This window comes from Orcinus orca, chromosome 2 (genome assembly GCF_937001465.1).
Source record: "Orcinus orca chromosome 2, mOrcOrc1.1, whole genome shotgun sequence".
In the NCBI taxonomy this organism is placed as follows: domain Eukaryota; kingdom Metazoa; phylum Chordata; class Mammalia; order Artiodactyla; family Delphinidae; genus Orcinus; species Orcinus orca.
In genome coordinates this window covers 105587934-105602562 of record NC_064560.1, presented here as the reverse complement: position 1 = coordinate 105602562, position 14629 = coordinate 105587934, and the positions used below count along the sequence as shown (strand labels likewise).

At 38.7% G+C, this 14629-nt stretch overlaps 1 protein-coding gene across 4 annotated transcripts in view; it reads right to left on the bottom strand.

Annotated features, from left to right (window-relative positions):
• The window catches only part of MYO5A (myosin VA), a 187223-nt gene that overhangs the window by 40181 nt on the left and 132413 nt on the right, over positions 1 to 14629 (bottom strand). For all 4 annotated transcript variants that reach the window (XM_033409184.2, XM_033409182.2, XM_033409186.2 and 1 more), the window contains exons 25-28: positions 11353 to 11466; positions 4893 to 5036; positions 4601 to 4654; positions 2241 to 2468 (exon numbers count right to left, since the gene is read on the bottom strand). In XM_033409184.2, the coding sequence (XP_033265075.1) occupies positions 2241 to 2468; positions 4601 to 4654; positions 4893 to 5036; positions 11353 to 11466 (540 nt within the window). The remainder of the gene's footprint in view (positions 1 to 2240; positions 2469 to 4600; positions 4655 to 4892; positions 5037 to 11352; positions 11467 to 14629) is intronic.

Sequence of the window (14629 nt, the reverse complement as noted above, 5' to 3'; positions counted from 1 at the left end):
TCAGTGTCCTGGGCATTTCTCCTAAGAGAAAACAAGCTGATGCTATGTGTAGGCTTGGAGCCTGGAGAGCAGGGACCTTGGTTAGACAGGGCCAGCCCATTAGGCGCTGGAGATAAGTTGTCACATGGAGTATGTGAGCTGGGTAGGTGACAGTGTGAGGTACCAGAGCTATGTGCTCTTGTGAGCTGGATTGTTTTTATACCCCTTGGTTCATTTTTCTTTTTCTTTCTATTGACTTTTACTAAAGTTTGTTAGAATATTAGTTCATCACAGGGAACCAGAGAAAGGAATTCTAATTTTGGACTCTGTTCCAGCTAGCATGCAGAGGGAGGCTTGTTTCTTGAGGCCCAATCCCAGGTGTGAGTTGTTGTTATCAAATACAAATGTTACGTGCCAGGTATGGTATCTTAACCACATGCAGAACTACCATTTCTTTTTTTCTTTTCTTTTCTTTTTTTTTTTAGAATTTGGAGGCTTTCAATATTCTTTTATTTTTATTTATTTATTTTTGGCTGTGTTGGGTCTTCGTTGCCGCACGCGGGCTTTCTCTAATTGCCGCGAGCAGGGGCTACTCTTCGTTGCGGTGCACGGGCTTCTCATAACAGTGGCTTCTCTTGTTGCGGAGCTCGGGCTCTAGGTACGCAGGCTCAGTAGTTGTGGCACACGGGATTAGTTGCTCTGCGGCATGAGGGGTCTTCCTGGACCAGGGCTCGAACCCATGTCCCCTGCATTGGCAGGAGGATTCTTAACCACTGCACCACCAGGGAAGCCCCAGAACTACCATTTCTAAGAGAAGTGCTCTCAGATCTTTCAGGCATCCCATTCACTATATGTTATAGTCTTTTAAAAATTGAATTATATTGACATACAATATCAGTTTCATTTGTACAACATAGTGATTTGATATTTTTATACTTATGAAATGATCACCAGGATAAATCTAGTTACCATCTGTCACCATACAGAGTTATTACAATATCATTGACTATATTCCCTATGATGTACATTACATCCCTGTGACTTATTTATTTTATAACTGGAAGTTTGTAACTCTGAATCCCCTTTATCTATGTCACCCAACCCTCTAACCCCCTCCCTTCTGGCAAACACTAGTTTGTTCTAGCTATGAGTCTGTTTCTGTTTTGTTTTTTAGATTTCATACATACTAAGTGAAATCATATGGTATGTGTCATTCTCTCTCTTTTTTTTTTTTCATTCTCTGTCTTATAGTCATTTTTTATGTGGCAGGTCATGCAGCTGGGATACTTGATTGCCTAATTCTTGGTAACACTTTGCTTCATGAACATGGGCAGGGACAAAAACCAGGTTTTAAGATGTTTATTCAGATTCCTCCCGATGTCAAATGACTAAAAGGTCCATTTCTCACCAACACATGGCAGTTGGATCTCAAGTTATCTGAGGTCAGGGAAGGCGTTCAAAGGGCCATCTATATGCTTCAGCCTGGGTCCCTTCTGTGGAATCACTAAACACAGCCCCTCCTAGCTGGGACAACTCCCACCATTAAACAGAACTTCTTGAAGTGAGCAGAAATCATCTCCATGTCACTTCTACTCACTGATCTCATTTCTAACCTTTTCATGTGTTATCTTTCCTATCTTTAAACAGGCTATTTTCAACAAATAATTTAAAATTGTACTTAATGCCTTCCCACAGCAAGACAACTTATGGATTTTTGTATTTAATAGAATTGTATTTTTGATCAACATTTATCATGACCAGATTACTAAAAAACGATTAATTTTAAAAGCCCTTTGCTCATGAGTGAGCGGTGAAACTTTGAAGAGCATTTGGGATATCATTTGCTTCTTGTTCACTCCAACTGGTATTTGCAACAGTTTTAAAACAACATTGAGATTTTTCCCCCAAAATGATGATATCCTCAATTAGACTAAAAATGCTCTTAAATGTTTGCTTTGTTATAAATTGGAGAGAGGGCTTCCCTGGTGGCACAGTGGTTGAGAGTCTGCCTGCCGATGCAGGGGACACGAGTTCGTGCCCCGGTCCGGGAGGATCCCGCATGCCGTGGGGCAGCTGGGCCCGTGGGCCATGGCCGCTGAGCCCGTGCATCCGGAGCCTGTGATCCGCAACGGGAGAGGCCACAGCAGTCAGAGGCCCGCGTACCGCAAAAATAAATAAATAAATAAATAAGTTGGAGGGAAAGGGTATGAAGAAAGAGGCCAGTCCCCAAACACCCACCTGAACCACTTGCTCATGCTTACCTTGGGGTGGATGGCCTCTTTCTGGCTCACCAGTTGAGACCTCAAGATGAGGACTTCCTCCTTGCGGACATCGAGCTCCTCACTCACAGAGGTCAGCTGCTCCATGAGGACACGGTAGGCTGGTGCACCTGGAGCGGTCACCTCGGGGGCACTTTTCTCACTAAGGGCCTTGCGTAACTCATTCAGCTCATTTTTCAGTTTTTTGTTTTCTGATTCTAGTTCTTGACGCTGTATGAATAGACAAAGAATAGTTCATCACTGTCATCCTCAACTTTACATTGCAATACTCATCCTTCCCTAAGATAGTAGAAGAATTCTGCTGGAAAAGATCGCCAGAGCTCCCATAGTGAATGGCTCCCCTAGTTCTACTGGGAACTCAGCTCTTAAAATAAGAAAGTCAGCGTCAAGTGGAATTGAGCAAGGTGAATGGTAGTTTGCTTCATCAACCTAAATTCCAGAATCAAATTTATTCCAGGCCGCCCAGGGTGTGGCCACAGGCCTGAAGAGAAGGCTGAGTCCTAAGGGGTGAGTTTATCTCAGTACTAAGAAGCCCAGGTTTTCTTTATGGGTAAATACAAGCACAAATATGAAGGTCCAAATGGTCAGGTTATTTCCAATGAATTGTTCAGAGAGCAGATCCCTGAAGTGTTGAGTAGTACCCTCTTATTTCTTTTGTAAAGGAGAGGGGAAAGACCACTGAAATTTTAGGCTTTTAACTTCTAATTTAAAAATTACATAGTATTTAAACTAATAAAATTCTCTATAGTGTTTCAATAACAACAAACAATATATTTTTGAAACTTCTTTCCTGTGTGACATGCTTGTGAAGCTGCTGGCGGAAGCCTTGAGAAGCAGGAGGAGAGGATGGGCGACCTCTTCCTTCAGTCATCTAGATGGACATACACATCCTTTACCATCTCCATACTTTCACATACTACCAGCCATCCTCCCATCACCAGTTAGTGCTGCCCTTTGTAGGCTCTGCTCAACCAACCGCAGTGGAACCCAGAATAGAGATCTGCCGCTAAACTCTATTTACTGACCCTAAAATACAAATGTCACAGGATACTGGTTGGGAAATAGTGAAGCAGACGGGCATTTAAAAGCACCATGCTGATTTATTTAGCACATGACATTAAGGCTTTATGATAGTGGAAGTAAGACACTTCCACACAAAGATAAAATATTTTACCATGTCTTCCAGAGAAGCAATCTTAGGTTTATAGCACCATATTAGACCTTTCAACATGTTATAGTAAGACTAATTAAAGTCCTTTTTTTCCCCTAGTTTAAGAATGTATAACACTTTCTTTCATGAATTAGTCCATTCAAACGTGAAAATGAATGCTCCTTCCTATCCCCAGTCTCCTACCAACTGGTAATCAGATTCGTATTGCTATTTCTGAAAACGTATGAATGTCTTTACTTCGACACCTAAGCTCTGATGCCATGTTTCCCAAACTTTAATGTGCATCAGAATCACCCAGAGGATGGATGGCTTGGTGCCACCCCCACGGTTTCTGATTCAATAGGTTTGGTGTGAGGCCCGTAAATTTGCATTTCCATCAAATTACCAGGTCATGTTGATGCAGATGGCCCAGGGACCACATTTCGAGAAACACTGAGCTAATACTTGGGAACTGTCTTTCTCTACAAACACATAGTTTCAGTGGGGTCTGATGGTTAGAGCATGGGGTTTGGAGCTAGAGATACCAATGTTCAAATTCCATTCCTGTCGGTTTCTAGTGGGGTCATCTTAGGGAAGTTACTTATACTTCTTAGTGTCAATTGTTTCATCTATAAAATGGGAATTAAAATGCTTACTTGCAGGATGGTTGTTAAAAATTAAGGCTGATGTGTAAAGTGCTTGTATTTTAAAATGATGAAGATAATGACAGCAGCCAACATTTGTTGGGTCCTTATGATGTGCCAGGCACTATTCTAAGCAGTTTACATGAATTACTTCATATAATCCTCATGACAGTCCTATAAGATACATATTATCATTATTCCCGCTTTATAGATGAGAAAACCAAGGCACAGAAAGGAGAATTTGCACACAGTCATACAGTGGCAGATCTAGCATTTGAACCCAGGCAGTCTGTCACCTGGGTCCATGTCCTTTACTACCTTCTACAGCCTCAAATGGCAGCTACTGCTCCTGCTTCTGCTTAGACTGAACTCTAGCTTATATGAAAGAGAATTTTAAAAAGGGAATGACACAGGGCTACAACTAATGCCTGAATAAGCCTTAAGCTAGGGCCTCAGGTACCCTTAAGGATGTTCTCTGAGAGACAGAAGCTCCGAACAGGTCTCTCGCCACAAGACATTCAAAGTCTTGGGCTGAAACTTCCCATTACCTTGAGTGACTCATATTCCAGTTCTGCACCTCTAATTTGTGGTCTTTCTTCTTCCTAGGGAAACACACAAAGTTAAAAACTTTATAAGTAAGTAGTTATATTTTAAATGTCACATTTTTACTCTTAGAATATTTCCTAGCTCAGCAGAAAAGAGTGAGGAGAGTTAAGCCCTCACTACTTGAACCAAAACCTACTTGGTTAAAGTTAAAGTACTTCTGGGCTGAGTTGCCATAAAAGAAGAGACTGCAGAACTCAGTTTGCCATGGACCTAGGGTGGGAGAGCACTGCGCACCTTTGCCTTACTTCGGAGCACCTGCTCCTCCTTGCGGTCCAGCTCATCCTGCATCACCTGCTTCTCCTGCTCCAGCTCTGTGACCCGCTTCTGGAGCTTGAGGAACAATGACATGTCCAGAGGCACCTTCTTCTCGCTTGGCTCCTAAACCCCAGAAATCAGAAGATGCAAGATGGTTTGGAAGATGTACAAGCCAATGAGAAAATGATGAACAGCTCAACAGAGAAACAGGCAAACTTATAGGAGAAATATAAATGGCCAAAGAATATACAACTAACACATCCAACCAGCTGAAAAATGGAGAAATGCGAATTAAACAACAGCACGGTACCACTTTCCCCCTATCATACTGGCAAAGACTAATAAGATTAATAAGGCCATGTGTTGGTAACAGTGTCTTATAAGATATTGGTGGAAGTTATAAGTAGGCCCTCTGGAAGGGCAAGTTAGCTGTATTTATTAAAATTTAAGTCTGTATATTCTTTAACATAGGACAAACATAGCAATGTATGTTTCAGAATTAATCCTGCACAAATACACAAGTACACAAAAATATATGGGGAAAGATGTTCACTGTAATATTTTTTGTAACTGCAAAAAACTAAAAAGAACTCAAATGTTGGTCAATAGGAGAGTTGCTTAAATAAATTATGGTATAGCCAAACTATGAAGTATTTTATAGCTGTTAAAAATAATGAAGTAGATCTACATGAGTAGATAAATATGTTCTAGATAAAAGTATTAAGTGAAATGAACAAGTTGCGGGATAGTATCTCATTTTTCTTAAAAAAAACCAAAACCCAATACATGTGACTTTTAAGTATACCTAGCACATGGCATACAAATATCTAGAAGGCCATTGAGGTTATCTTAGAGAATGGGAGGTACTGTGGGAAAGTTTCATTTTCTACTTCACACATTTCTATATTTGAATTGTTTACAATGAGCATGTACTACTTTTGTAATTAGGAAAAATGAGTTTTGAAAAGGTGAGATGCTAGCATAAATATATTGAGGTCAGAGACAAAACTAAAAAACCAAAATATATACAGCCCCTAATAAACTGAAAGATAACCTAGTAGCATTTAAAATCATGTCAATTGGTTCTAAAACAGAGTCACAGGGAGAACTAGTAGGATAAATAAAGATACACTAACTAAAGCTAAGCAAAAGGAAATAATTAACCCCTATCCACCATCATAGAAATTCTGGAGGCTCCATAATTGTTTTACTTTCTTTACTTTGGGTTTGAATTTTTAATGAGGTAAGAAGAGAAACAATTGTATCATTAGATTTTGAGAGGATAAAGATCCTCTTTTTGTTAGAGAGAAAGAGAATGGTAACAACAACTTATTTAATTAAATGATGGAAGTATAATTCTTAACTGATCAGCAAATCTTATATTTCCAATTGTCAATTTTTAAAAATTGTTTTTTCCTCATATAAAAGCAAAATAAGTTTAGGAAATAAGAAAAGTACAAAGAACTGTAAGCATAATCTCATATCCAGAGAAAACCCACAATTTTTGTCCACTCTTTTTTTTTTAATAAATTTAAAGAACTGGAATAATACTTTCATTATAATTTTGTACTGTCTTTAAAACTTAGCATTGTATTATAATCGTTTTCAAAATTTATAATATGATACTTGAAAGCACAATTTTTAATGGCTGTATTGACATGTGTACCATCATTTGCTTAGCTATTACCTTACTGGTGACCACTGGGGTTATTTCTAATTGTTTGCTATTGAAATATACTAAAATAAACAACCTGGTACATAAATATCTAAACATTAATGTTTTTAAGTCTATTAAATTGGTTGAGCCTGTTTATACTTCCATCAGCAGCCACCACCTTTCCTGGAACAGCAATGACTGTTATTAAAAAAAATTGGCTCAGCTGGTAGACCAATAGTGGTTTTTCATTATTGTTTTAATTTATATTTCTTTGTTTTTTGATGAGGTTGAATAATTTTTATATTCATGAGCAATCTTTGATTTTCTGTGAATTCTTGGTAGTGCTAAGTTCAGTATTATTCCAGTTCTAAAAAGACACCTAAGAAGAATCAACTAAACTAAGAAGTGGGGCATTTATAGGCTGTCAGGGTCATTTATCTACAAACTAGTTAGACCTGGTCTTTTTCTTTCTGTCCACTTTAAAAAAAAATAAATTTATTTATTTTTATTTATTTATTTATTTTTGACTGTGTTGGGTCTTCGTTGCTGCGTGAGGGCTTCCTCTAGTTGCAGCAAGCAGGGGCTACTCTTTGTTGTGGTGCACAGGCTTCTCATTGTGCTGGCTTCTCTTCTTGTGGAGCACAGGCTCTAGGTGTACAGGCTTCAGTAGTTGTGGCACACAGGCTCAGCAGTTGTGGCTCTCGGGCTCTAGAGCGCAGGCTCAGTAGTTGTGGCATATGGGCTCAGTGTCTTGTGGGATCTTCCCAGACCAGGGCTCAAACCTGTGTCCCCTGCATTGGCAGGCGTATTCTTAATCACTGCGCCACCAGGGAAGTCCATCTATCCACTTTTGCACTGCTCAGCGTAACGAAAAGTTTAGGTATATGACCTTCACCATAAAGTCTGTCCCGACTTAGTAGAACAGAGGTAGCATCTTCCCTGAGCATGAAATTACTACAGAATTTCATTCATACAAAAATTCATTTCTGGGGCTTCCCTGGTGGCGCAGTGGTTGAGAGTCCACCTGCCAATGCAGGGGATGTGGGTTCATGCCCCAGTCCGGGAGGATCCCACATGCCGCGGAGCGCCTGGGCCCATGAGCCATGGCCGCTGAGCCTGCGCGTCCGGAGCCTGTGCTCCGCAACAGGAGAGGCCGCAACAGTGAGAGGCCCGCGTACCACAAAAAACCCCCACAAAAAACAAACAACAACAAAAAAATTCATTTCTATACATCCCACAAATACTTATATTTTAGCTTATTTATAATGTAAACATTCTATCTTATGTATTTTAATGTTTGTTCCTCTATTAATGGTGTATGTATCCCTGAAAACTTTTAACTATTTAAGGCTTTTTTCACACTATGATAGAAACCTTCATTCTATGAATGAATATAATATTTCATCATTGTACCTATAGATAGGAACATTTGACAACTGCAAAAATTGAGGCATAATGATAAGTAATTAAGAGAGCTCCAAATGGTGCCCATTCTTATCCCTAATGACACGTATAATCAAAGAGATATACCACGTAAGCAAGAAGGAAGTTTGGGCCATCTGGCTCAGGGAAGTGTCTGGGGTTTTGTTTTGCTTTCTTTCCTTTGTTAGGACTTTGTCATCTAGGGCTTTTCCAAGAAAGTGAAGCTTTAAAACTAATCTAAAAAATAGCAACAGTCTCTCATTAGAGGAAAATCAGGAAGATAACAGAATTTGTTCACAAAATTACCACGACAGGCCTGGCAGTCATTCTGGAATTACTGCTGACAACAGCTGAGAAAGTTATGGTGACGCTTTCCCTGGATTTGACAGGTATGAGAAAGCTCAACAGCAATAGCAGAACTGAGATAATTAGTTAATGGCTACTAAGAAAGGGGCATTACAGAGCGTGGAGAAGTAACGGTTCCAAAAAAATAACCCCAAACCACGAAGATGCTGGAAGTGTGGGAGGGCTGCAAGGCAAGTGGAGCTGAAAGGTGAGTTCTTCAGAGAGAAACAGCAATGGAGGTGTCATTGTGTCTTGTGAACAATCACAGGTTTCTGATTTGTGACTAGAGAGACATTAATCTTTTATTTTTACATCAAATTTTGCTATTATTACATGACTAAGGTCAGAATTCTGTTTCAAAACAATTTATTTGTTTTAATTTTTTAAAAATCAATTCATAAACAAGAATGATCCCATTATTTTCCTTGCACTGGATTCTAAAAGAGCTACTTGGGAATATTACACATAGGAGTTGAAAGTTTTCCTTTAGTTTGAAAGGGGCAATTTGTAAACCTGGCCATTACAGAGGTAGTTGCAGGAAGAAATGCAAACCTGCAAGTCATAAGTAATTCGAAGTACAAAGTTATGTCCTGCACAATTTCCCTTCTGATAATCAATCTCTCTTTTTCTATTACTAGTGTAGATTTCCATCTTTCTGATCCTGGCCACACACAGTCAGAATTGTAGGGTGGTCACTGGAAGACTGTTTATTGGAGCAAAAACCTCTGTTTATTGAACACTTACTATGTATCAACACTGCTACAAGTGTTTTATAAAAATTAACTCATTTAATCTTCAAAATATCACTATAAAGTAAGATAATAATAGCATTGCCACTTCACAGATGAGGAAACTGAAACACAGAGAGATTGAGGCTAAGGTTATGGACTCAGTCCCAAGGAGGAGAGTTACTGTAGTCTGTCCCATGGTAAAGACAGCACTAACCAAAGCCAGCCACATCTCAGATGCATGCACTTAGTCACAAGAAACAAGCATGACTACTTGTCCACAGCCTTCCTCATTATTGAGAGAAGACTTCCAGTGTATGACCTACTGTTGGTGGTCAGTGCACATGACAGACACTAACAATAATCCAAGATCTGTAAGTGATTTCTGGAGCACAATTCACACTTCATTTTTCAAAAAAGATGAAAAATGTACCAAATCCCACTCTAATCTATCTCTTAACTTGAGAAAAGACTTGACAGAAAACAAGTGAGAACAGAAATGAAAAGGTTACCCCTCCCTTCAAATCTGTAAGAATCTGGAGAAAACTTGAAAAGAATAGAGACCCTGACAAAAACTGTTATTAGTAAAAATTAGGTAAAGCATATAAGAGTTTTGAGTTTAAAAATGTAATGCCCACTACTGGGCATATACCCAGAGAAAACCATAATTCAAAAAGACACATGCACCCCAATGTTCATTGCAGCACTATTTACAATAGCCAGGTCATGGAATCAACCTAAATGCCCATCTACAGAAAAACGGATAAAGAAGACGAATGGTACATATACACAATGGAATATAACTCAGCCATAAAAAGGAATGCAATCGGGTCATTTATAGAGATGTGGATGGACCTAGAGACTGTCATACAGAGTGAAGTAAGTCAGAAAGAGAAAAACAAATACTGTATATTAATGTATATACGTGGAATCTAGAAAAATGGTACAGATGAACCAGTTTGCAAGGCAGAAATAGAGACATAGATGTAGAGAACAAACATATGGACACGAAGACCAAGGGGGGAAAGCGCGGTGCGGGGGAACGGGGGATGAATTGGGAGATTGGGATTGACATATATACACTAATATGTATAAAATCGATAACTAATAAGAACCTGCTGTATAAAAAAATAAATAAAATTCAAGAAAAAACAGAACAAAACAAAAAAACCCCCAAAGAACTGTGAGCAATAATGAATTGCTGTAGTTTGAAACCACTAAAGTCAGGGATGGTTTGTTGCACAACAACAGATAACTTGAACAACCTCTGTCCTGCTATATACAGGCCATACTGCTGTATCAATGTCCCCAGCCTAACGTTATCTGTAGACAGAAATGGGACTGGAGAACCGCAGTGTAGAACCCCTGAGTGCAAGGAGGTAGAGTGTGGAGCTCTGAACAGACAGGCCTCAGTTAGAATACTGGCTCTGCCACTTACAAGCTGTGACCTTGGGCCAGCAACTTAGCCCTCTCCTATGTATGAGTCCAATTATATGACACTTTTCTTTAAAAGGAACAGAATGAGATGGAGAAACTTTTCATCCCAAGTGGAACTCAGACAAGAAAGGAAAGAATTATTCAATTTTTTTCAGCTGTTCTGCCAGAAGCAGTCTATTTCTGACTTGGCCATTCTCGCAGAATATGATACAAAAATAGATGAGTTGTGCCTGAATTACCCATTACAGAAACTAATGTCATATTTGAAGAAGATCTGAGAATTGGTTTGGGAACGATCTAACTTAAAGTCACTGTACTCTTGGAGTTACAGTAACATGTCATTTTGATTTCAAACCATGTAACACAAAACACTAAGGCAGATTTATAAGCTGTTTTTCATGCATTTTTGTGGGAGAGAATTACATTGGTACAAACTATCATCCAACAGGCAGCAATTTTGCTAAACTCTTGGGCATTGGTATTTATAATATTCTAGGACAGAGGGCTTACCTTTCAAATAATTTACCTCAGTCTGAAATAAATTCATGATAGGCTATGTTTTTTGCACATAGAACATGTTAAGGTGTAAAAGGGAATTACAGAAGGGAAAATCTGATCCTCAAAATTACATTAAAAATGAAAATTAAAATGTTTATTGACAAAAAAATATATGCAATAAGTATGTATGTACACAGCTAATTAAGCACCTTTAAGTCACTTATGAAGAATAAACAGCATAAAACAAATGTTACGTTTATGGACAAATGGGGTCCTCCCTGCAGAGAAAGTGTTCTCTGTTAGTAACAGCATGGGCACATCTTACTTTTACTGATAGGTGTCTAAAATGTACCTCTGTCCTTGATGGAATGTCTTCAGTTTCTGCAATTTCAGAGCTAAAGGTGTATTCGGACTCATTGCTGCTGTGGGTGGAGTCTGTTCTCTTGTGTCCAGGCTTAGGCACATTCTGCAAGACAAATAAGCAGTTATAGTTAACACAACATAATTAAATAATTGAACTAGGCATAGTTAAGACAGCATCCACCTTAACTCAGTTCTAATCCTCACTCGCTGACTTAATGTTCTCATGCCCAAACGATCTGTTCCATGTTGTATTAACAAACTCTTACAAAAGGGTCACCTTCGGAGCTCCTCAAAGAATGATAAAGATGCACCAGGAGGGCATGACAAGCACAGTCACAAAACCAAATACTTGAACAAAAATCATCTGTGATTACTGGCAGAGTCCGCTTTTTAAAGTTGTGAGTGGCTAGTCGCACTGGGTGAAGCATAGGTATGATGCCTCAGCATCTAAGGACTGTAACTGACTTCCATGTTGCAATCAAATAAAACCTACCAAAAAGTTCATAGGATATATTTAATGATAGCATAATCATTTTACTGCACCATATTTGGGCATAAATGGTAAAAAGAAAAAAAAAAAAGTCAGGGGAGGGGGGTTTCCACTTAGGCGACTACAATTTCTGTTAGTTTTATGCCTGAAGCTGAATCTCTGGAGTCAGCAGTGGGAAGGATGAATGTGCAGAAGAGGCAAGGAAGCTGCTCGAAGAATCCTGGGAAGATCCTTGGGTTATTAATTCAGGGAGTCCAGGTGACACTTTTATGGCATGTGGTACCTATGAACTAGTGTTCAGAAAGCTTGTGGGGAACAGAAAAGTTACGCAATTGTAGTCCCTTCCTTTCTGTAGGAAAAGGGGTTAGAGAATGACTTGAAGGAAGAAGAGATAAAAAGGCTGGGTTTGGGCCCCTCACTCCTAGGGTGCCCCCAGCAGAAGACATGGAAATGTTCAGTGGCCTGGATTTTCTAGGGTTACAAATCCTGAGAGCTTCAGAAAGGCCTCCAAGAGCTTTGGGATCTGTCCAATTCCCTTTACTCCTTCCCAGGTGCAGGAAAAGAGCCAGAAGCCACAAAGGGCTTTTTGCCTCTTTCCTTCCAACATCCAGGCGTATAGAGAGCAGACCCATCTGTGCAACCACAAGGAAGCCAGCCCCCAGGGGCAGTTGAACGCCCCTCAGCCCCGCCCAACCTGTATGTTCTATGTTCATTAGTGTAATTTTCTTCTTTTGTGTGTGTGATATCTTTGTCTGGTTTTGGTATCAGTGTGATGCTGGCCTCACAGAATGAGTTGGGAAACTGCTCCCTCTTCAATTTTTTGGAATAGTTTGAGAAGCATAGGTGTTAACTCTTCTTTAAATGTTTTTTGTTGGGAGTTTTTGACTGCTGATTCAATTTCATTTCTGATATTTGATCTGTTCATATTTTCTATTTCTTCCTGATTCAGTATTGGGATATTGTATGTTTCCAGGAATTTGTCCATTTCTTCGAGGTTGTTCATTTTATTGCTATGTAATTGTTTGTAGTAATCTCTTATGATACTGTGTATTTCTGTGGTGTTGCCTGTAACCGCTCCTCTTTCATTTCTGATTTTATTTATTTGGGTTCTCTCTTTTTGTCTTGATGAGTGTGGCTAAAAGTTTATCAATTTTTCTTATTTTTTTCAAAAGACCAGCTCTTAGTTTTGTTCATCTTTTAAACTGATTTTTAGTCTCTTTCATTTCCACTCTGATCTTTTTTTTTCTCCTTCTACTAATGTTGAGCTTTGTTTGTACTTTTTCTAGTTCCTTTAGGTGTAAGGTTAGATTGTTTATTTGAGATTTTTCTTGTTACCTGAGGTAGCATAAATCGCCATTAAACTTCCCTCTTAGAACTGTTTTTGCTGCAGTCCATAGATTTTAATCATTTTGTTTCCACTTTCATTTGTCTCCGGCTATTTTAAACATTTCTTCTTTGGTTTCTTCAGTGACCTATTTGTTGTTTAGTAGTGGTTTGCTTAGCCTCCATGTGTTTGCTTTTTCAAGTTTTTTTCTCGTAGTTGATTTCTAGTCTCACGGCATTGTGGTGGAAAAAGATGCTTGATATGATTTCAGTCTTCTGGATGATATGTCCTTTGATATAAGTGGGGTGTTAAAGTCCCCTACTATTATTGTGTCACTGTCAATCTCTTCCTTTATGTTTGTTAATATTTGCTGTATGTATTCAGGTGCTCCTATGTTGGGTAAACATATGTTTACAACTGTTATATTTTCTTGTTGGATTGATCCCTTTGTCATTATGTAATGTCCTTTTTTGTCTCTTGTTATAGTGTTTGTCTTAAAGTCTATTTTGTCTGACTATTGCTACCCCAGCTGTGTTTCCATTTCCATGGAATACATTTTTCCATCCCCTCACTCTCAGTCTGTGTGTCTTTAGAACTGAAGTCTCTCACAGGTGTGTGTGTTTGTGTGTGTGTGTGTGTATCTGTCTTGTTTCTATTATTCATTCTGCCACTCTATGTCTTTTGATTAGAGCACTTAGTCCATTTACATTGAAAGTAATTATTGATAGGTATGTACTTACTGCCATTTTGTTAGTTGTTTTCTGGTTGTTGTAGTTCTTTTTTGTTCCTTTCTTCTTTTGCTTTCTTCCCTTGTGATTTGATGACTTTCTTTAGTGTTATATTTGGATTACTTTCTTTTTGTGTGTGTGTGTGTGTATCTATAATATGTTTGTGGTTACAATGAAGTTCATAAAAACAACAATAAATGAGGTTCAATCACACATATATACATATACAAATATATTTAATTATTTAAATATGATGATCTCAAGTTCAAATGCATTTTAACAACCATGCATTCTCAGTCCCCTCCCCACGACTAGTGTTTTTGTCATCATATTTTACATCTTTTTGTTTTGTGTATCCCTTAACTACATACTGTGGATATAGGTTATTCTACTACTTTTTTGTCTTTCAGCCTTCCTACTAGATTTATATGTGATTGATCTACTACCAAAACTGTATGTTTACCTTTATCAGTGAGAGTTTCCCTTTCTAGTTGTGGCCTTTTCTCTCCTGCCTAGAGAAGTCCTTTTAACATTTCTTGTTAAAGGTTTAGTGGTCCTGAATTCTTTAGCTTTTGCTTGTTTTAACTTTTTATCTTCCCTTCACATTGGAATGATAGCTTTGCTGGGTAGAGTATTCTTGGTTGCAGGTTTTTTCCTTTTATCACTTTGAATATATCATGCCACTCCCTTCTGTTCTGCAAAGTTTCTGCTGAAAAGTCAGCTT